At 39.1% G+C, this 23,114-nt stretch overlaps 2 protein-coding genes across 2 annotated transcripts in view; both read left to right on the forward strand.

Moving 5' to 3' along the window:
- Positions 1 to 2,164: 2,164 nt before the first annotated feature.
- LOC128624204 (cytochrome c oxidase assembly protein COX18, mitochondrial) lies at positions 2,165 to 16,767 on the forward strand. Its single transcript, XM_053651666.1, has 7 exons — positions 2,165 to 2,623; positions 5,314 to 5,713; positions 10,197 to 10,297; positions 10,749 to 10,915; positions 11,403 to 11,518; positions 12,198 to 12,305; positions 15,395 to 16,767. The coding sequence occupies exons 1-7, from the start codon at positions 2,604 to 2,606 to the stop codon at positions 15,560 to 15,562; spliced, it is 1,080 nt and encodes a 359-aa protein (XP_053507641.1). The 5' UTR covers positions 2,165 to 2,603; the 3' UTR covers positions 15,563 to 16,767.
- Positions 16,768 to 18,148: 1,381 nt separating this feature from the next.
- The window catches only part of igfbp7 (insulin-like growth factor binding protein 7), a 7,248-nt gene continuing 2,282 nt past the window's right edge, over positions 18,149 to 23,114 (forward strand). Inside the window, exons 1-4 of the mRNA XM_053651679.1 lie at positions 18,149 to 18,684; positions 20,380 to 20,489; positions 21,307 to 21,414; positions 22,968 to 23,094. Coding sequence (XP_053507654.1) covers positions 18,252 to 18,684; positions 20,380 to 20,489; positions 21,307 to 21,414; positions 22,968 to 23,094 — 778 coding nt within the window. The 5' untranslated portion in view covers positions 18,149 to 18,251. The remainder of the gene's footprint in view (positions 18,685 to 20,379; positions 20,490 to 21,306; positions 21,415 to 22,967; positions 23,095 to 23,114) is intronic.

The raw sequence follows: 23,114 nt of genomic DNA on the forward strand, positions 1-23,114 counted from the left end.
CCTTGAGATCATCACTCCACATTACAACAAAATATAGCTATACGTATGAGAACATGTATAAAACTAAATTGAACGACCTCGATATTTTTTTATTATTTTATTCATTTCATTAAGATTTTTATTAAACATGGACCTTTACTTTCATTAAATAGACTTATTATTTATTGTAGGTTCATTTTGTAAATGTTAGCAATTACTGTAGACATAAGCAAAAAGTGGGAGCTTCCTGCAATTTCTCACATTTACAAAATCAGGTGATTATTATATTCGTCCATCAGTGTAAATGTCTCTTTAAGTATAGAGACAAAAGAAAGTTGTGACCGAATGATCACTCTGTATGTTCACCCATCAATATAAATGTCTCTATGTATAAAGACAGCAGAATGAGGTTTAATCACTGTGTCTCATAGTGTAGTGTAGTTACTGTGTTTATTTGTGAAGACGCTGATGAATGAAAACATGGTTCACCCCCCCAAAAAAACTTCCAGCTTTGGCTTTATTCTTTCAGCAGTATATACAAAGCAAATCGAAATCCCTATTTTTAAAACCTTTCCATGAATTTTGTGCCATCTGGCTATCTCTATGGTCCCGCATGGATGTATCATAGAGATGCCTGTACAATCGTACCGTTCGGTAAGAGTCACTTCGAAGTCATTCAATTTCCGGATCCGGCTCCGCGTGGCAAGTTATAAAAGATGCCGTGCAGACCGCCATGCGCTGGACCGCCCATTCCGCGATGACGTATTATTATTGTTTTTTGTTGTTTTTTTTACCGCGCGATCCATCGCGCTATTGTGGACGCTTCGAGTATAAACCAGGCTTAACGCTGTCTAGCATTAGTGTTTGTGTAGGCTGCCACCAGCCTGGACTGTTGACACAAGGCAGGTTGGGTCCATGAATTTGGCTTGTTGGTGCCAAATTCTGATCCTACCATCTGTGACCAGGCTACATTTTTCCAGTGTTCAGCTGTCCAGTTTTGGTAACCTGTGCCCACTACAGCTTCAGCTTTCTATTCTTGGCTGATAGAAGTGGAACCAGACATTGTCTTCTTCTGTTGTAGCCCATTCACCTCAGTGTCATCGCTATTGTACAGAGTGCTTATCTGAGTTACTGTAGCCTTTATGTTTGCTGAAACAAGTCTGGCCATTCTCTGTTGACCTCATCAGCAAGGTTTTTCCTCCACAGAACTGCTGCACACTGGATGTTTTTTCTTTATTGCACCATTCTGAATAAACTCTAGAGACTGTTGTGCGTGAAAATCTTAGGAGATCAGCAGTTATACAAAGACTTAAACCAGCCCATCTGGCACCAACAACCATGCCAAGGTCAAAGTCACTGAGATCACATTTTTGCCCATTCTGATGGTTGATGTGAACTTTACCCAAAGCTGCTGGCCATATCTGTATGATGTTATGCACTGCACTGCTGCCACACAATTGGCTGATTACAATAAAACGTTATTGGAAAATCAGTTGATTACATTTCTATTGCATAACCTATTTCTGTATGCCTCTTACACCACATCGATTTGTCAACAATTTAAACTTTTATTAATTAAAGAATGACATGTCATACTTATGTCACACTCAATTTATGGTTACATTTAATTTTGTGGAACCTCTGCGTGAAAAAAAGTTATAGCAGCTATAGCATTCGTTCCCTCACCGTTCATTTTTTCCCCTCTGTTAAAGTAAATTATACAAATAAATGATGATTTAAAGTTACAGCTTTACTTGACTGTTGCAAAGCACTGACGCAGGAGACTCCTTCCATAAATGTTAAATAAACATTTTCTGTAAGGAGACGTTTATTTAACATTTATTAAACCTTGCCATATCAACCATTATACATCATTATTTTTTCATCCATATATGTAGACTAAAATGGAAATGATAAGGTCTAATGAATTAAAAATATAACAAAACAATTGTATAAGACCAGCTGACCAATTAGAATTGAGATTTCAAACAACAAAAATGTTTTTCTTATACTTGTAGGACATAAAAAAAAACCAAGTCCAAGTTTATATATTACATAGAATTATTAATAGAATAAATTATGTTTCTTAAAATGTAATATCACATATCTAGCCTACAACGATGATACACAGTGATGAAATATTGTCAATAAATTTACGTAACCAATGAAAGAATGTTTGTGTCCAGCAGGTGGCGATGTGTTCCTTATTTTATTTATTTATTTTAACACTGTCTATATTTACACAAACGATTAAAAATGTTCTGTACACTAATATTAGTCGCTTGAATCATTCGCATGAACGCTATGGCTGTATAAAAGTTACATTAAATTAAATCAAATTGTCAATAAATCAAAAGGAGACATTTTTCCCGCCTCCTGCTCTAGAGTTGGCTAATGCATCACACGCGCCTTTTTTGATTGGAAGTTCGTCCTCTCACTATAACAACAGTAGAACAAGGCGGAAGCGTCCGTAATGTAACTAGGCTCACACAAATTGCGTCATATCTGTGCGCCGACCTGTCACGGTGCACTGACATTTACCGGGCTAAAGTGTCAGCTGTTGGTAGATAATAATGCGCTGTTTATTAAATTATTAGAGCATGTGATCGCGTGTTTTGTATTAGATGTGGAATAACGTCGGAAGGTGAGGATTGCTCCGGTTTGTTTAGCGTACTTAGCATTTTAGAGCTAGCTCAGTTCATTCTGGATGGCGCTTGTTTTAAATATTAGAGATATTTCAGGGAGAAGTAGGTATTTGGAGTTTGAGGTTTGGATTAACAGGCTGTCTGTGAATCTCACTGAGTTTGCAAGATGCACTTTGCCTTTTAGTTTTGTAATTGTAAATAACTAATAATAACCAAGCTGCGTTGCTTATTAAAACGATGTATTTGTGTTAGAGCATTTTATTGTATTTTATTATTTTCGAATTTCTTGTTTTATCAAAATATCAACCATTTGCATAATCAATTAATCTTATGAACATTCTTTCTGATTAATTGATTAAAATAAAAGTTTTAAATACAAGGGGTGGGTCGATATTTGTCACAAACTGCTTGATGATTTATTTAATGTTCAGTTTAATGAAAGCATTATTATTATTATTATTATTATTATTATTATTATTTTTATTATTTAAATGTGCTTATTTAACCCTGAAAAGGAAAAGAAATTTAACATATGAACATTTTACAATTTTAGGATTTGTATCTAATTAGCTGCTTCCACTCAATTTGTCAATAAGTTAATATACAAAAATATATATTTTTGTATATTAATCACAATATATTTCAAATGTGTCAATAAAGTATATTAAGATATAATTGATAGCAGTATCATTATTATATTGTCATTTTGTTCAGCCCTACTAAATAGCAAAAATATTTAAAAAAATATATATGTTGTTGATGTTAAATAAAATTAAACCATAGTGTTTATCAACTAGTTTAAATACTGTTATTGATTTAGTTTCGCTACTTATGGTGATGTAATGTAGTGCATGGCATAGTGTGCTTTATAACCTAGACCAACTACAGTATCTCACAAAAGTGAGTACACCCCTCACATTTTTGTAAATATTTGATTATATATTTTCATGTGACAACACTGAAGAAATGGCATTTTGCTACAATGTAAAGTAGTGAGTGTACAGCTTGTGTAACAGTGTAAATTTGCTGTCCCCTCAAAATAACTCAACACACAGCCATTAATGTCTAAACCTCTGGCAACAAAAGTGAGAACACCCCTAAGTGAAAATGTCCAAATTGGGCCCAATTAGCCATTTTCCCTCCCCGGTGTCATGTGACTTGTTAGTGTTACAAGGTCTCAGGTGTGAATGGGGAGCAGGTGTATTAAATTTGGTGTCATCGCTCTCACACTCCCTCATACTAGTCACTGGAAGTTCAACATGGCACCATGGCAAAGAACTCTCTGAGGATCTGAAAAAAGAATTATTGCTCTACATAAAGATGGCCTAGGCTATAAGAAGATTGCCAAGACCCTGACACTGAGCTGCAGCACGGTGGCCAAGACTATACAGTGGTTTAACAGGACAGGTTCCACTCAGAACAGGCCTCGCCATGGTCGACCAAAGAAGTTGAGTGCATGTGCTCAGCGTCATATCCAGAGGTTGTCTTTGGGAAATAGACGTATGAGTGCTGCCAGCATTGCTGCAGAGGTTGAAGGGGTGGGGGGTCAGCCTGTCAGTGCTCAGACCATACGCCGCACACTGTATCAAATTGGTCTGCATGGCTATCATCCCAGAAGGAAGCCTCTTCTAAAGATGATGCACAAGAAAGCCTGCAAATAGTTTGCTGAAGACAAGCAGACTAAGGACATGGATTACTGGAACCATGTCCTGTGGTCTGATAAGACCAAGATAAACTTATTTGGTCCAGATGGTGTCAAGCGTGTGTGGCGGCAACCAGGTGAGAAGTACAAAGACAAGTGTGTCTTGCCTACAGTCAAGCATGGTGATGGGAGTGTCATGGTCTGGGGCTGCATGAGTGCTGCCGGCACTGGGGAGCTACAGTTCATTGAGGGAACCTTGAATGCCAACATGTACTGTGACATACTGAAGCAGAGCATAATCCCAGCATGATATCGACCCCAAACACACCTCCAAGACGAACACTGCCTTGCTAAAGGTAAAGGAAGATGAGGGTGAAGGTGATGGACTGGCCAAGCATGTCTCCAGACCTAAACCTTATTGAGCATCTGTGGGGCAACCTGAAATGGAAGGTGGAGGAGCACAGGGTCTCTAACATCCACCAGCTCCGTGATGTCATCATGGAGGAGTGGAAGAGGACTCCAGTGGCAACCTGTGATGCTCTGGTGAACTCCATGCCCAAGAGGGTTAAGGCAGTGCTGGAAAATAATGGTGGCCGAACAAAATATTGACACTTTGGGCCCAATTTGTACATTTTCACTTAGGGATGTACTCACTTTTGTTGCCAGCGGTTTAGACATTAATGGTTGTGTGTTGTGTTATTTTGAGGGGACAGCAAATTTACACTGTTACACAAGCTGTACACTCACTACTTTACATTGTAGCAAAGTGTCATTTCTTCAGTGTTGTCACATGAAAAGATATAATCAAATATTTACAAAAATGTGAGGGGTGTACTCACTTTTGTGAGATACTGTAAGTGATAAAGAAATTTGTCTCAGACAATTCCTATTATTATTATTATTATTATTATTAGTAGTAGTAGTAGTAGTAGTAGTATTTAATTTTTTTTTTCATGTTTCTCGATTATTTGTTGCAGTTCTCCTCTTATTAATGGCCTGTCATGTCAATTTTGTTTTAACACCATACATTTGTCATGTTTCTCTCAGGCTCTCGACCATGACATGGTTGAAACTCTCCATTCCTGGATCCTTAAGGTCAGGTTTCCATGGCGTCCAGAGGACAAGAAACCCCCAGGTGAGATGCATCTCCCAGGTCGTGTTCAGAACAGACTCAACACCCCGAACTGCTCCCTCTCTCAGCTCCAGAAGCGTCACGCTCATGCCAGCTTTGTACCTGCACTGTGTGCGGCGCGTGAGCACGACCGGTTCCGGATGGTATGAGAGTGTGGCGGATTCTGCTCCTGTCCACTTCACCGAGCAGCTCCTGATCTCCAGCCAGCAGACAACGATGCTGCCGTGGTGGGCGGGGATCATCTGCACTACGCTGGCACTGCGCACTGTCGTCACTCTGCCGCTCGCCGTCTACCAGGCTGCTATCATCGCAAAGGTCTCGTCTCGTGTACTTACTAAACACTTGCTTTATAGGATCTCGATCTGCATGATGCATTTTTTACGCATTGGTCAAAACAAGTTTCAAAAAGATTTCTGTTGGTATTTTGATAGAATTGTGATCAACAATTTATTTTGGTTAAAAGTACACTGTAGCTCCGCCCCCAAGATCTACAGTGGCCCGTCATGTATTAAATGACTGACGAGAGGCGTATCCAAACACAAACAAGCATTCCGACCAGAAGTCAGTTTTCCAAACGTTTTTTACTCAGCACCTTAATAAACTTCTGCTCAGGACACTGCTTAAACCATTATTTCTTATCACATTTTTACATATTTTCTAGGATTTTTTTTATACGAGAAAGAAAGAAATAAAATCGACAGTTGCACTTTTAAATGTAACCGTGACAGATCACGAGCTCATTACTTTGTTTAAATATATCACAAGACACACACAGTATATTAGTAATATAATCTCAGTATGATGTTTTTATCCTTATCATGTAGCCATAATAGTATCAAGTGTCCCTAAAGTTGTTTAGTTTAAGAAACAAACTTCCGAATGGAAACCTCTACAGAGTTAACTTTTCATTCCTGACAGTTCTGGACATGACTTTTTTTTTTAAGTTAAAGGGGCAGTTTGTAATGATTAAAAGTGGTCCTAGACCTCAAATAATCATATAATTTCAAAAATTGCATGGAAAATAAACATGATCTGTGAAATCGCCATGCAGTAGATCTTACTAGTTTCCTCTTTTCAGGCTTCAGTTTTGTATGTTTCTGGCCCTGAAATTAAATTAGCTTACTTTAAAAAAAAAAAAAAAGTTTAAAAAAAAAAAGGGCTGTTCAGTTTTGTCTTTTTGTTAAATCCTGTTTTTCTCATTTCTAGAGTTCTCATTTCTACTTGGAGGTGAGCTTTTATTTAGTTACAGTAGCACAAAAAAAGAAAGGAAATTAGGATCAGCTTTATTAAAGAAAGAAAACAAATGTTGCATGCATAATAACAGCATATATCTTAATATCCTTTTCTACGGTGCCATTAGTGAGCAATAAACAGCCCATCCTGATGGTTTTCTCATTGTTGCCGGCAACTTTAACCATGCCAACCTAAAGTCTGTAGTGCCCAAGTTCTAACAGCATGTGAACTTTGCCACAAGAGGAGATAATATGCTGGATTTAGTTTACACCAACATCTGTGCAGCATACAAGGCCATACCCCACCCCCTCCTTGGCTTCTCAGATCATCTTTGTGTTATGCTACTCCCAGTGTACAAACCACTGCGGAAACGCTCCAAGCCAACACACAGAACCATAAGAATCTGGCCATTTCATCAGAAGGAGCCATTTCAGCCCTGCAGGACTGCTTGGAAAGCAGAGACTGGAACATGTATAAGGAAGCAGCTACCTATGACTAGCACACATGCATAGATGAATACACTGACTCTGTGACTGGGTACATAGAGAAGTGCATTGATGATATCACTCTTGTGAAGCACATCACCACACGAGCCAACCAGAAGCTGTGGCTGAGGGTTAAGTCCGTACCCTGCTGAGGGTACGAGACACTGCCTTCAGGTCGGGAGATAGAGTGGCTCTCAGGAAAGAAAGGGCTGAGCTTTCCTGGGCCATCAAGAAAGCTAAACACCAGTATGCACAGAGGATTACCAAAAACTTCTGTGATACCAGAGACACCAGGCACATGTAGCAGGGCATCCAGGCCTTAACAGACTACAGAATTACACCACAGGCCAATGTTAGTGACACACACCTTCCTGACATGCTCAGCAACTTCTATACATGGTTTGAAGCTCTAAATGACAAACCAGCATGTAAGTACCACTCCCCCAAGGAGCAGGTACTCTGTCTGGACTCAGCTGACGTGAGAAGGATCCTGTCCAGAGTTAACCCACACAAAGCTGCAAGCCCAGATAGCATACCAGGGCGCATGCTCAAGGACTGTACTAATCAGCTGGCAGATGTCCTCATAGACATTTTCAACCTCTCCCTGAGCCAAGCTGTAGTCCCCATAAGCTTTAAAAAAAAACACCATCATCCCAGTGCTAAAGAAGTCAACTGTGACATGTCTAAATGATTATCGCCCTGTGGCACTGACTCCTATTATGATGAAGTGCTTCAAACGACTAGTCATGAGATGCATCAAATCCGTCCTCACTGCCTCACTGGACCCACTCCAGTTTGCATACCGCCCCAACCTCTCCACTGACGACATCATCTCACACTCACTGCACTCAGCTCTATCACACCTGGACACTAAGGGCACTTTATAAGAAATTCCTCCTCCTGGGCCTTGACACCTCCCTCTGTAATTGGATTCTCGACTTTCTGACAGAGAGACCACAGATAGTGTGCATTGGCAGCAGAACATCAGGCACCATCATGCTGAGCACAGGTGCCCCCCAGGGCTATGTACTCAGCCCACTGCTGTTCACGCTGCTCTCCCATGACTGTTCTGCCAAGTCTGAATCCAATCATATCATCAAGTTCGCTTATGGTGGGCCTTATCAGCGAAAATGATGAAACATCATACAGAGAGGAAGTGGAGCAACTGGTGAGATGGTGCAGTGAAAACAACCTGTCTCTTAATGTAGAACAAAAAAAAAGATGGTTGTAGATTTTAGCAGGATGCCCACTGCTTATCAATGGCTCCATGGTGGAGAGGGATAGGAGCACCAAATTTCTTGGTGCGCACCTCTCTGATGACCTCACATGGTCTCTCAACACAAACTCTACAGTTAAGAAGGCACAACAACGTCTCCACTTCCCCAGGAAACTAAAGAGAGCCAGACTACCACCACCTTCTACAGAGGCACTGTGGAGGTAGATTTTATTACACTGCTTTGTCCTTTTGGCTAAGAGTCGATCAGTGTGATACATCTTGACCTGGCAATATTTTCCCACTCTTTCTTGAAAAACATTCTACATCTTTCAAATTGTACGGGCATCTCCTGTGCACAGCCTGCTTCAGGTCACCTCACAGATTTTTAGTTAGGATTCAGGTCTGTGCTCTGGCTAGATCATTCAAAAACATTGATCATCTTCTGGTTAAGCCGTTCCTTTGTTGATTTGGATGTTTGCTTTGGGTCGTTGTCGAGCTGAAAGGTGAAATTCCTTTTCATTTTTAGCTTACTAGCAGACACCTGAAGGGTTTGCACTAATATCAGCTGGTATTTATAGTTATTCATGATTCCCTCCACCTTGAAAAAAAGCCCCAGTTCTGGCTGAAGAAAAGCAGCCCTAAAGCATGATGCTGCCACCACCATGCTTCACCGTGGGTATGGTGTTCCTTTGGTGATGTTCTTTCTTATGCACCAAACAAACCTTTTGTAATTATGGAATTATTATACCTTTTGGAATTGGCCTCATCAGACCAGAACACAGTTTGCCACATGGTTTGGCATGATTTAGTTGGGCTTGGATGTTTGTTTGTTTTTTTTGTGAGAGAGGGCTTCCGTCTAACCACCCTACCCCATATCCCAGACATGTGAAGAATATGAAAGGATGTTGTCAGATGCAGAGAGTAATCAGTACTTGGCAGATATTCCTACAGCTCCTTTAATGTTGCCGTTGGTCCCTTGGCAGCCTCCCTGGTAAGATTTTTCTTGTCCTTTTATACAGTTTGGAGAAATGTCCTGTTCAAGGTTATGGCACTGTGGTGCTCCATTTTCTCCACTTGTTGATGAGGGCCTTCAGTGTTCCATAGTGCATCTAATGTTTTGGACATTTTTTGTACCTCTCTCTAATTTGACTCGCTCACTGTATTTAGCGATGTCATCCTTCATGTTTTGTAGAAAATTGTTTCTTTCCCTCCCTCGCATGTTTATGAATGTCTGTGATGGAGTGAAGTAAACAGGTCAAGCTTACAGCTCCGACCATCTGTGAATAAGATGTTTATCTCCTTCTTGTCCTACACATCTGCACTGTTTGTGTTCAGGACTCTCCTGATTTTTATTTTTTTTTCATGCATCATAAAATGGTTCACAGAAGAATCTGTGTTTATGCCTGTGTTCTCACAATCATGCTGTTCCCAGTAGCTCTTCTATTTTCCCACGCCACCGTTGCTGTTTTTAATCTCTCACTTTTGGCCGTCGTTCAAAAAGCGTTCAAGAGTCATGGGTCACATTTCTCAGGATAATGCTGTTAATCTGTTTTTTTTTCGCCTTGTAGATCTTTTTTTGCACATTGTAATACATTCTTTCATATTATTAAAGAAAGTACAATTGCTGTTGTCATAAAATTGATGTCATTTTATATCATTGAGCTGGTAGTGCTGATCTGGGATCAGTGCTTGGCTAAGTGTTTTGTGACTTAGCAAGCGCTCTAATAAACACGTCATTGAGCTGAATTCAGATCAGTGAGATTTTTGTATTTTATCGCTGTCTTTGCACTAGAAGTGGGTACTTGTGAGCTGATTCAGTAATATGGGTCGCGAATAACTACAGGATCGTCTTTTTCTCAGCCAGATCGAAGCCTTGCAGAAGGAAATAGCAGAGTTAGCACAACGGTTACGCTACGAGATCTCCATCAGGGCCAAGGAGAAGGGCTGGTCTGAGAAAACGTGCAGGTAAGCAGCCATTTTGAATATGATTAGCTTTTAAATCAAAGAGTAAATTGGCTAACATAGTTAGCTAGGTATTATAAATTGCACTGTCTGTCAGGTCATGTTAGCGAGCTTCTAACTCATTCTAGATAGCAATTATGCAGTCTGTCAGGCTGTGCTGTGTTGGCTATATAAATGTAACTATCAGAATGCTAGCTAGTAATTACCTACACTGTCTGTCAGGTTGCATTATATAAATCAAATAACTAAATTCAACCATAAGAACTAATGCTAGCTGCTAATTACTTTCGCATGTAGTATTTAGCTAACTGAGGTTAACCATGAGAATTCAAATCAGGTCAGAACGTCCGATCAGAAATATTGTGCATAAAATGAATGAACTGTGCATAAAATACATTTAGATTTATACTGCATTTCGTGAACAAGTTATATTTCAGATTTTGTTGCTATACAGGTACCATTTTAAGAAGAATCTGCGGCAGATCGTGTCTGAGCTGTACGTGAGGGACAACTGCCACCCGTTCAAGGCCAGTTTGCTCGTCTGGGTGCAGTTGCCCATGTGGGTGTGCGTCTCTCTCGCCCTGCGTAACATCAGCGTGGGTTTGGAACACATTCCGTCTGGTAAATCACCTCCTCTGGGATTTACGTGTGGCGTAAAGTATAATAAATCGCTAACATAATTAACATGCCTGAATTTCCTTCAATTTAAAGTACCGTGGGCGGCAATAATTTGGGATAAAGCTTTTTTCCCCCCATCTTTTTCATCTTTCTCACATACGCCTTTTCACCACGGCGGCCAGTTTGTAGTCTTGGCCAAATTATCTGAGGATAAATTATATTCCTTGGATAGTGCATTTACCCATAATGCACCAGTGTAAAATTGAGGCACTACAATGCATAGCGATTTCTTGTAGCTCGGCTTACTTTTCTTGTCAGGCTAAACCTTGGCTAACATCTGGAACATTCCGCTTTCGTCCACTCGGCCATTTTAAATACTGAACCTAATTCTGTGTATAAGTGTGTTTAGGGCTTTTCAAATTTTTGCCATTCCTTGAGATTTGTAGGAATGAAAACTAAACATATGAGTGTGTGTGTGTTGTGTGTGTAGGATTGCAGCATGAGCTGGCAGCAGGTGGCACTCTCTGGTTTCCGGACCTCACGGTACCGGACTCCACCTGGATCATCCCCGTGTCTCTGGGTCTCATCAACCTGCTCATCACTGAGGTGAGAACCACATCAAGGGTGTGTGTGTGTGTGTGTGTGTGTGTGTGTGTGTGTGTATCAATATAATGATTGCTATCTAGATTTCTTAGATTTATACTTCTAAATTATAAACCATTAAGGTCATGATTTAGTGTGAATTTAATCATGTATTTATTATAATTATCTAATTATTATTTTCTTTTAATGTCATTATTTAATAGTTTTTTTAAAGGGGTTTTTTGGGGTGTTGTCTTCCTTTATGTTTTTCTGTAATGGAGGAAAAAGTGTCTCATATGGGACAAGAGGAAATCTCTCTCTCTCTCTCTCTCTCTCTCACACACACACACACACACTTTCAATAAACAATAGAGCTCAAAGAAGGGTGGGAGTTCCCTATTCCTGTTTTTGTCTCTTTTTTTATTGCCATAGCATAGTAAATGTCAGTGTGTTTAACTTGGAACATTAAAGATGTTAACAAAAATAAAATAGAAAACAAAAATTTGTGAAGATAAAAATGGTTATGACATCAAACTATACACTGTATCATATACAAACATGATACATGAAATGAACAGGGTTTGTATTTATTGGTTTGGAATGTTTAGCTGTTTGTACAAGTATTATGGTTTTATAGTATGTAATTATGAATAAAATGCTCTGATGTCACATGTACGTGTGTGTTTGTCGTGGTTTTTGGCAGGTATATGCCCTGAGCAAGCTCGAACAGTCAAAGTTCCAGAAGTACGTGACCAACTTCATCAGAGGACTCTCTCTAGTCATGATTCCTTTAGCCGCCACCGTCCCTTCAGTGAGTGATCAGTCGTGTGTGTGTGTGTGTGTGTGTGTGTGTGTGTGTGTGTGTGTGTGTGTGCGTGTGTGCGTGTGTGCGTGTGTGCGTGTGTGCGTGTGTGCGTGTGTGCGTGTGTGTGCGTGTGTGCGTGTGTGCGTGTGTGCGTGTGTGTGTATGTGTGTGGACAATAAAGGATGTAGCAATGCTATAACGAATAAGAAATCGGATGGATTTTGGTCCGAACCACTGTGAACTGATGTGGTGATGACTGACAGTTTCCATATTTTTACACAAAGTAGCTGAGTCATTCTTCGTAATCGTTGAAAGAAATCTCAAGTAAGCAGAAATGGTGAATTATTTCTTTATTAAAGTAAAAACACGGAGATGCATGAAATGTATTTTGGCGCAAAACAAAAATTTTGCCTTCAGCTGCATAACCAAACATCTCTGGCTCTTTTTACGTAGTTACATTGTTCTGCGTTGCCCAATACCACGAAGTGTATAATTTAGCAATAACTGCAATATTGCTCTTAAACCACAGTGATATTCTAATGCTGACAATTATTATTTATTAAAGAACAACATACATCATAATCTATTTATAGTTACATTTAATGTTCTGGAACGCCCATGAAACAATCTCTTACATTAGCTATAAAGTAGCTATAAACAGGAAACCTTTACCTTTGACACTGGAGACTTTTTCAGAACGTGTAAAATGTTAGATGTCTTACAGAAAACTTATTAATGTATCAACAATTACGTGTTTTAATGTGTTAAATAACAACACGTTTTATGTTTGTTACGTACGTATAATTATGAGGCAATTGTAGATCATTTTTACACGATCACCAAGCGCACCTCAGGACTATTTGGGTTTTTTGTTATTTTACTGCAATGTCAGCTCTATGTTTCATAAAATTATACAAATTTTATGTCAGTGCTTCACTATCAAAAAAAATCGTATGAGTTTCAGTATCAGTAGTTTCAGTAGTTCATGTATCAGTCGATATGCGGAGCTTTGATATTGACATTATATCAGGATCAGTGCATATTTTATTACCAGTGACATCATACTGCAATGTTTATTAAATGTTATATTATAATGCATTCTTTAAAAAATATCTAACATGGATGCCAGATGCTTGGGTATTAAAGCTCTGTGCATCAAACCCCTGTGCACCACACTTCCTCCTATCTATCTGTCTTTCTGTTTCATCTTTGCTGACACTGTTGTGTCTTCATTACAAATCATAAATACCATTACATAACAGAGGCGAGTACAAGCAGAGATGCTCAGACTGATTTCCCCTTCTCGAGAAAGCAGGAGAAAGAGCTCGTGCCTGGGAGAAGGCATGTGATATGTCTGATACGTCTGAAACATTTATCTATATTCTAGGTTACGTTATTGTTCTACTTTCGTGTTATGGCTAAAGCTTTCAGTCGTGTAGCGGCCAAAGTCAGCTACAAATATCAACACTTGTCTCAGGTTTGTGTCACGTTCGCAAACGCTAGACATCATGTCTAGTTAGTGTCGTTAGTGTGTTTTTAAGAATGTCCGCTGTTTTAACAAAATCAGTCCTATCATATTTTACGCATTTTGCATACAAACTTTTAACGCCGTACTCCGCTGCTATGAGTTATTACTCAAAAATACGCAAAAAAGAGTTTTCCTTTCCCCCCCTCTCAGTAAAAATCAAAAAACAGCAGCTCGACATATAAATCTGGGATGACTGACAATCGCGAAGATATTTCGATCTCTATGATATTAACCCCGCCCCCTTTCCTCCATTTCACATTAGTAATCTCTTGCTTCAAAAGATGCCGTGAATGTAAATGGAGAATGTTTTGAGTTCATTCATGTGAAATAAAATCTACGTAAAAATATACATTTGTCATTTTCAGGCATCTACTGGTTAAAAAATCGTGGGAAAAAACCCTAGGACCAAACCGTAGACGTTGGCAACTTGGCATAAAGTTAGCGCATTACTACGTTGAACTGTGAATTAGCCTGTTAGTTAGCAGGATGTTTGCTTTATATCTGAATACATTCTTTCTTATGTTCTTTTGATGAGTGTTATTCGTTCTAATCAGTTTGAGATAATCTGGGTTTAATTTTTTTGTTTTTTTTGGAATCATGTCTTACCCTGCTGCGTTCACTTTACCAAGTAACAAGTGTAGCTTGTAGTTTGTCTCTTATGGGTTGTAGTCAGTTAGCTTGAACTGGCCACGATCCCAAAAGTGACTGCTGTTGTAGTCACTTTATGGGGGCGTGGCCAGTTCAAGCTAACTGTACTAGCTATGGACACTCACCCAAAGCACCAACGATCTCTGATTCGTCCTTCCGAGCTTTATTTTTCTTTATTATTGTATTCTCTAATTAGATGTCGTATGTGACCTGATAACATGAAACATTCTGTACAGGACTGCTGAGTTTTTTTGTGATTATTGCAGACAAAAATGCTTGATTCTGTGTTAAATTTGTGATTTAACTTGAAAACGACTTGAATCGCACGAAATTGTTCTGAACACTTTTTCACAGTGATGTTTGTAGGTGAATGAGATCTTTTAGCTGTACTCGTGTTTGACGCACGTGAATCGATGAGGGCTTTGACTGAATGTGCGTTGTGATGACGTCACATGACGCGTCTTGACCCAAATCTGTGGATTTTTGAAAAATCGCAAGCTCCTCCAAATATTACGTAGTTTGATTGATTTTGCATTAATTTCTGCTGTCGCAAAATCGTGAAATCCTTGAGGGACTGATGAACCACAGTTTCTTCTATACTTAGAAGAAGATGTAGGAACTAAAGTTGTGAGTGTGGAACTGAAGAAATGTCGGACCACGCGCACCATAGGATTGGTCTGTGGAATCATTCGTTTGACTTTTTTAATTTCCAAAGAATTGAGAACATTTCTATTTAAATGTCATTTTGTCGCTGAAATCGCAGCTCCATGTCGCTCAGGTACGTAGTAATTAATGATCACCAGTCGCTTTGTCGCTTGCTCGTGTGAATGTAGGATTATCCAGGCACTTTTTTACTTGTAAAATGTATTTTTTTTAAAAAATCTGTTTCTCTTTCTCCCTCTTTCTTTTTCTACTCTAGTCCATGGCTCTGTATTGGTTCAGTTCCAGCTGCATTGGTCTAGGTCACAACCTCCTCCTGCGTTCTCCACGTTTCCGCGCTCTCTGCCGAATCCCACCATCGCACTCGGACTCTCACACTCCCTACAGGGACATCGCTGCTGCCTTCGTGGCTAAATACATTAAATAAACTAAACAAAACATCACTGGTCAGATTCGGCAGAATGTCGTTCACCGTCTATCTTCTCTTCTCCGGGACAACTTGGAGGACGTTGGTGAAAAGCAAACTGTAAACATAAAGACTGAAGAATTTCTGGAATGCATAGTTTTGGTGTGGAGGTAGAAATATTTATAAAAGACTCCTAAACCATCCTATTAACTCTGTGTGGGGGTAAAATCTCTTCTCTTCACTATCCTCCTCTTTCTTTTGCTTTAGTTGTGAAAATTATCAGTGGAAAAGGATTTTGAAAAGTTATTTTTTTAGTTTATCTTAGTTTTAATTTTAAACTTTATCTAAACTTTTTGTTTTGCATTTTGGGAATAAATTTTCATTTTTAAATTCATCATAGATGGATGGATAGATAAGATAATAATAAGTAATAAATGAGCTAAAATGTTTTCAGAGGTTAGGATCATGTTAAAATGTTTTTGTTATCTGCTATATTAAAACATGAGAGAAACATTTTTCCTCCTGTAAATCTTGGCTGGACAGAATCCCACATCCATGATCTTCTGTAACTTTTCACAATTTTCACCCTTCCAGATGTTGTTTTGAAGTTGAATCCAAAATTATGAATTAATAGAGAGATTGAATCCTCTTCAGAAATGCATTATACTTGTAATTAATTTGGAATTGTTGAATTGAAATCATAGATACTTAAATGTGAAATTCATTTTCAAATTTGAAATTTGTGCTACCTTCAATTCCTCCTAGGAAGTTCATGTGTACGAGTTCGGAGGTCGTGATTACAATGTGGTTTCAAGTCATGTTAATTAATTAATATCATAATTATGGGGTGAGTGCACTTAAACGCTATGACAGGGGGTGTGTCTATAACAGTAATCATTGCAGTCAACCGTATAAAAGTGTGTAATCACAACCTTCAAACTTGTATGCACAAACATCCAAGGAGGACTGGAAGGCAACATGCCATCAAGTGGGTTTTTTTCGGGACAGTGTTGTTTTTTTTGGGGGGGTTATAATGAATTATTTTTGTATTATCACTGACAAGAAGTTTATTTTGCCTTACTTAAAGAAAATGAACATGCCAAATGACCAAAAATTATCATGTTAATGAAATTCGAATGTTGGGTGAAAAATGGGAGGAAAAGTTCCCGAGTTCAGGGTGCGCTCATTTCATAAATATGATCTTTTCTATTTTTAGGGAAAATTAGGAAAATTATTCTGATTAACCCCAAATAATGATCAGCTGTTTCTGAATTTCTTTCCACATCTTTTTGGTTTCATCTGACTGCTGAGGCCATGGTCTGCAAAGAACTGACAAAGCATGTACATTATCTCACTTGTTGAAAGATATAGATCAGGAGAGGGGTTTAAAAAATGTCCAAAACATTAGATGTACTATGGAACACTGAAGGCCCTCATCAACAAGTGGAGAAAATGGAGCACCACAGTGTCATAACCTTGAACAGGACATTTCTCCAAACTGTATAAAAGGACAAGAAAAATCTTACCAGGGAGGCTGCCAAGGGACCAAAGGCAACATTAAAGGAGCTGTAGGAATATCTGCCAAGTACTGATTACTCTCTGCATCTGACAACATCCTTTCATATTCTTCACGTGTCTGGGATATGGGGTAGGGTGGTTAGACGGAAGCCCTCTCTCACAAAAAAAAAACCAAACATCCAAGCGCAACTAAATCATGCCAAACCATGTGGCAAACTGTGTTCTGGTCTGATGAAGCCAATTCCAAAAGGTATAATAATTCCATAATTACAAAAGGTTTGTTTGGTGCATAAGAAAGCACATCACCAAAGGAACACCATACCCACGGTGAAGCATGGTGTTGGCAGCATCATGCTTTATGGCTGCTTTTCTTCAGCCAGAACTGGGGCTTTTTTTCAAGGTGGAGGGAATCATGAATAACTACAAATACCAGCTGATATTAGTGCAAACCCTTCAGGTGTCTGCTAGTAAGCTAAAGATGAAAAGGAATTTCACCTTTCAGCTCAACAACGACCCAAAGCAAAGATCCAAATCAACAAAGGAACGGCTTAACCAGAAGATGATCAATGTTTTTGAATGATCTAGCCAGAGCACAGACCTGAATCCTAACTAAAAATCTGTGAGGTGACCTGAAGCAGGCTGTGCACAGGAGATGCCCATACAATTTGAAAGATGTAGAATGTTTTTGCAAGAAAGAGTGGGAAAAGATTGCCAGGTCAAGATGTATCACGCTGATTGACTCTTAGCCAAAAATACAGAGCGGTGTAATAAAATCAAAAGGTACTTCAACAAAGTATTAGTTTAGGGGTGTGCACACTTATGCAACTAGGATATTGTACGTTTTTGGTTTGTTTTTTTTTTCTTTCCTTTTTTTCACAAAAAGTTTCTGATTGTATTTGAATTTATTTGTATACTTTGTAATTTCACAATGAAGGTGGGAGAAGTTCTGACATGATTTATCTTAGTGTCATTCTTTTACTTCACAGAAACCCTGCCATTTTAACAGCGGTGTGTAGACTTTTAATATCCACAGTAGGTCCTTAATGTAGCTGTGTAAATTTGGAATGGTGTTGAAAGTGGGCGTGTCTAGGGGGGGCGGAGTTAACTCTGGCTCTAGGTCTCAACTCCATCAATACCACCAGAATCCGTGCCGCGACGCTACCGACGCGCTCGTGTTCCGGTTCTCTGTCTCATGATGCTGTGGGTTATAATTCTCCCGGCGCTGACCGCCGCTACTGTCACGCGCGCCCCACGCTCCTGCGGGCCCTGTGACCCGAGCTCGTGCGCCGCGCTGCCCTCTACGGGCTGTGCGTTCCGGGTGATGGACGCGTGTGGCTGCTGCGAGCTGTGCGCCGCCGGACCGGGAGAGCCGTGCGGGGCGCGCGGTGCTGCGGTTACACGGTGCGCGAGCGGTCTCGAGTGCGTTAAAGCCCAGGAGGACAAGAAAAAGCTGAAGAAGAAGACCGAGCCGGGAGTGTGCGTGTGCAAAAACGGTAACTACGAGGTGTGCGGCTCGGACGGTGTGGAGTACAGGAGTGTGTGTGAGCTGCGAGCGGCCAGTGCGTCCGCCGAGCGTCAGGGCAAAACCGGCATTAAAGTCCACAACAAGGGCAAGTGTACCAAAGGTGAGGGGGCCAAAACTAATGAGCAGTGGAGTGAGTGTAGATAATAACCTACATAAGAAAATATTCATTAAAAAGTGTTATCGGTGACATGTAATTTGTGCTTTATTGTGAATGTGGTTTTTTTTCCTTTCTTTCATTTCATTGCATTTTTATTTAACTTTTAAAGACATTTCTATAAAAGGAGAGTTTTATATATATATATATATATATTTCATGAGCCTTTTTCGTTTAATTTGTTTTTTCCTTTTTTTTTCTTTTTACTTTATCTTAACCTTTAAAAGTAGAGCTATTAAATCACTTGATAAAAATTCAGACAGAAAATCTTTAATTGAAATTAAGTTATTAAAATTAACTCATGAATAAGAAAAATAAAAAAACATATTTAATGTAAAAATTCAGTAAAAATGTTAGAATGCAAAAAAACCTAAACTTTATTAGTTACAAATGTTATTTACACTGTGATTCCCCCCCACACACACACACTCTTTTTTTTTTTTTTTTTTACTTTTTAAATTTAAAATCATCACAATTATTTATTCATGGAATGATCTAGCTGTGAAATATATTTGGTGGGTTTTTATTGTTTTATTTTATCATTAAATAATATTATTTAAAATAAAATATTTTAAAATTGGATTTTCAAAAAACCCAAATGGGTAAAAATTGTTTTAAAAATAATTCAAAAAATTGACCACGCCTTCTTGCATTCTAACTCGTGATTTAGAACATTTTCTGAACACAGTTATGAGTAGTTTCTTCAGTAAACAGACATCGGAAGTTCCCTCTCTTTATTTAGTCCAGATTGAGAGCCAGATTTGTAATAATTGAAAGAAAATTAAACATTTGAGCTCTATCCTCAAAAGAGAGTCTCTAAGGCTCCAGGACTACAAACAGTCGATCCCTCCCTTGCTACATTCTCTGTCCCTGTCCCTCAGGGTGCGCAAAAGAATTTTTTTTTAAATGTATGCATGATTCTCAGCTCTGATTGGTCAACTGATCACAATATAATCACAATATTCTGTCCATACTGGACAGCCCTGAATTTACAAATTCAACAGATTGCACAGAAATGAGTCACAGTGATTGACATCAGTGCCATAGAAAAGGTTAAGAGGGCTTATGTAATGGTCTGCACTTATATAGCGCTTTTATCCAAAGCGCTTTACACTGTGTCTCATTCACCCATTCACACACACACTCATACACCAGTGGTAACAGAGCTGCCATGCAAGGCGCTAACTTGCCATCGGGAGCAACTTGGGGTTCAGTGTCTTACCCAAGGACACTTTGGCATGTGGAGTCATGTGGGCCAGGAATCGAATCGCCAACCCTAAGATTAGTAGACAACCCGCTCTACCACCTGAGCCACAGCCGCCCAAGTGTTATGTCTCACACACACACACACACACACACACACACACACACACACACACACACACACACACACACACACACACACACACACACACACACACACACACACACACACACACACACACACACACACACACACACACACACACACACACACACACACAGAGCAAACCAGCTCAAAGTCCGCATCCCTTAGCAGAAATGTCTGAAATTACATCCTTTCAGATGGTATTAGGATTCATGAATAAACACACACCACATGACCTGCGTGTCACAGCAGATTTTTTAGATTTCACACATTTTTTTTCTCTCCTCTCTCAGCTCCTGTGATTGTTACGGGTCCGGGTGAGGTCTGGAACGTCACCGGTGCTCAGGTATTCCTCAGCTGCGAGGCCATCGGCGTCCCCACCCCGGTGCTCACCTGGAGGAAGGTAACATCCTTAAACACACCCAGTAGGTCTCTAGAAAAAAAAAAAATAAACAAAACAAATAAATGACAATGGACCAACATAAATTTTTTTGGGCCAACAGACATTCTGCCGACTTTACAGTCGGGAAGTTTACAGGAAGTCAAGGTTTTAGTCTATGAACCGAGTGATTTCTGTTGAGGATGTTTGCTCTGAAGTTAAACAGCTTTGAGAGCTGTTTGATGTTATGCTTCCTCTCCCGAATTCCTCCCTTGTTTTCCGGCTGTATTGTTTCCATATGGCGTTATTCATAATGGTATGCATCCTTTTCAACAAAACACACACACACACACACATCCTCAGTGATGTATTGTGCAGTTTTCTGGAGGAGTCCTGAATGAGGAAGCATTTTAGTGATCAGCCAAAACAAAATAGAGTGTATCGGTGGCAATAAACAAACAATGGAGAGAGCTTTAAGACAATTCCTGCGCAACGGGTCACAAATATAAGAAAAAAACATTAAATTTGTATTTACTTATTTCATTAAAAACAACACAGACAGTTATTATGATTCATTTGCCAATTTTATGGTGGAAGTGCACAAATATATGGATCAGGAGATGTAAAGGAAGCTTTATTCAGTGAGATAAATAAATAAATAAATAAACACTCTGGGATGTGCTGTTCTAGGAAAACAGTCAACACCAGGGTGAATCCGAGTCACCTCAAAGTTGATTAATTTCCTATAACAGCGAGTGTTTTATTCCTGTTAAATCACAACAACTGCCTGCATTTTTAAAAATCTGTTAAAGAATGATACATCATACACATCATTTCGTAGATCACAGACAATAACAAGAAGTCTCAGCTGCTCCCAGGAGACCAAGACAACCTCGCCATCCAGATGAGGGGAGGCCCCGAGAAGCATGAGGTCACCGGATGGGTGCTGGTGAGTCTATATTAGTCTGTATCATTTCCTACAACGTTGATAATCAATCATAATTGTTGTGGATTATACAATAAATCTTATACTGATCAAATTTTCAATTGTTGAACATTAGGAAGGAAACATGTTTGCCATGTATTTTTATATAGAAGAAATTCCTTATTTATTGTTTATGAGCAGTGATGTCTGTAGGATTTCCTGTTTTAGCCTTATTTACTGGGCTAGAAACAATGCATTTGAAAAAAAAAATGGCTTCCTGTTGACGTACAACCTGGGACTGTTTTAAGTTCATGTTGCATATAATTTTCCTGTGGTTTTAAATTTGTCCACAGTTGATGCCATGACACATACCGATCTCCACAAAAGTCTGTTTTATTTTAGTGTCTTATCATTTCTGTTGCTGTCGCAATTACCCAGACTTCTCTTCTCCTATGCAGAAAATGAGAAAACACTTTCACATTAACCACCACACAAGTTCAATATGTGAATTCAAGACTGTTTTGTTTGTGAAATATAAAAAATAGTGAGTGTGAATGATTTACGAGGGTTTTGTGTGAATGCATTTTGTATAATTGCAAGGTTATGACTCGTGTAAATGTGAGTGTGTTTTGTGTGAATGAAAAAGGTAAAGTAGCAAAATGTGTGGGTTTATATGAATGTATAATAATAATAATAATAATAATAATAATACGTGATTGTGAAAGCATTAATTTTGTGGAAATGTAAGTGGTGTGAATGTGAGTGGTAAAGTAGTACATTTGAGACTGTTTAGTGCAAATGTGTTATGTGAATGAAAGAGCTAAAGTAGTGAAGCTGAATGTTTTGCACAAATGGGAGAGCGTTTTGTGTGAACGTGAAGGGTAAAACAGTCAATTTTATGTGAACGTAAGAAGTTAAAGTAGCAAATGTGTGGGTTTCTGTGAATGTGTAATGTAAAAATAGTGATTGTTAAAAATTTTGAGGGTTTTGTGGAAATGTGAGTGGTAAAGTAGTACATTTGAGAGTGTTTTGTGCGAATGTGCTATGTGAATGAGTGTTGCATTAATATAAGAGGTAAAGTAGTGAATTTTAGTGTTTTGTGTGAATGTGAGCATGATGTGTGCAGATGTGAGTTTTGCTTGAATGTGAGAGGTGAAGTGAATTTTAGCATTTTGTGTGAAAGAGTGTTTTGAGTGAATGTGAGAGGTAAATTAATGAATGAGATTTGTGTGAATGTGAAAGGTAAAGTAATTAATTTTAGTGTTGTGTCAGTGTGAGTGTTTCGTGTGAATGTGAGAGGTGAAGTAGTGAATTTTAGTGTTTTTGTGCGCATCTGAGAGTGATTTGTGCAAATGTGAGTGTTTTGCTTGAATGTGAGGGGTAAAGTAGTGAATGCGAGGGTGTTCGAATGTGAAAATGTTTTGTTAGAATGTGCGAATTTTGAGCTTGGATCTATTTTTCCTTTGAAGGTTTTGAAATGAAAAAAGTGTATTCCTACACCAGCAGTCTTTTTTGAACACATGATGAAGAAAAGCAAAACATGGTATGTATTGAAGATGGATAACTGTGTGTTTCAGATCTTTCCACTGACCAAGGATACAGCAGGCATGTACGAGTGTCATGTCAATAATGCCATGGGTGAAGCCTCAGCCACAGGCACCATCCACGTGGTTGACTCAGTCAAGGACATTCCCTCCAAAAAGGGTGAGGTGCCGGGCTTTAAT

The sequence above is a fragment of the Ictalurus furcatus genome, chromosome 2 (assembly GCF_023375685.1).
Source record: "Ictalurus furcatus strain D&B chromosome 2, Billie_1.0, whole genome shotgun sequence".
NCBI classification, from domain to species: domain Eukaryota; kingdom Metazoa; phylum Chordata; class Actinopteri; order Siluriformes; family Ictaluridae; genus Ictalurus; species Ictalurus furcatus.

Coding starts and splice junctions, on each gene's coding strand:
- LOC128624204 (XM_053651666.1), top strand. CDS start 2,604: ATGTGGAATAACGTCGGAAG. Junction 5,714..10,196: donor AGGCTGCTATCATCGCAAAG/GTCTCGTCTCGT, acceptor TTTCTCAGCCAG/ATCGAAGCCTTGCAGAAGGA. Junction 12,306..15,394: donor TAGCCGCCACCGTCCCTTCA/GTGAGTGATCAG, acceptor TTTCTACTCTAG/TCCATGGCTCTGTATTGGTT.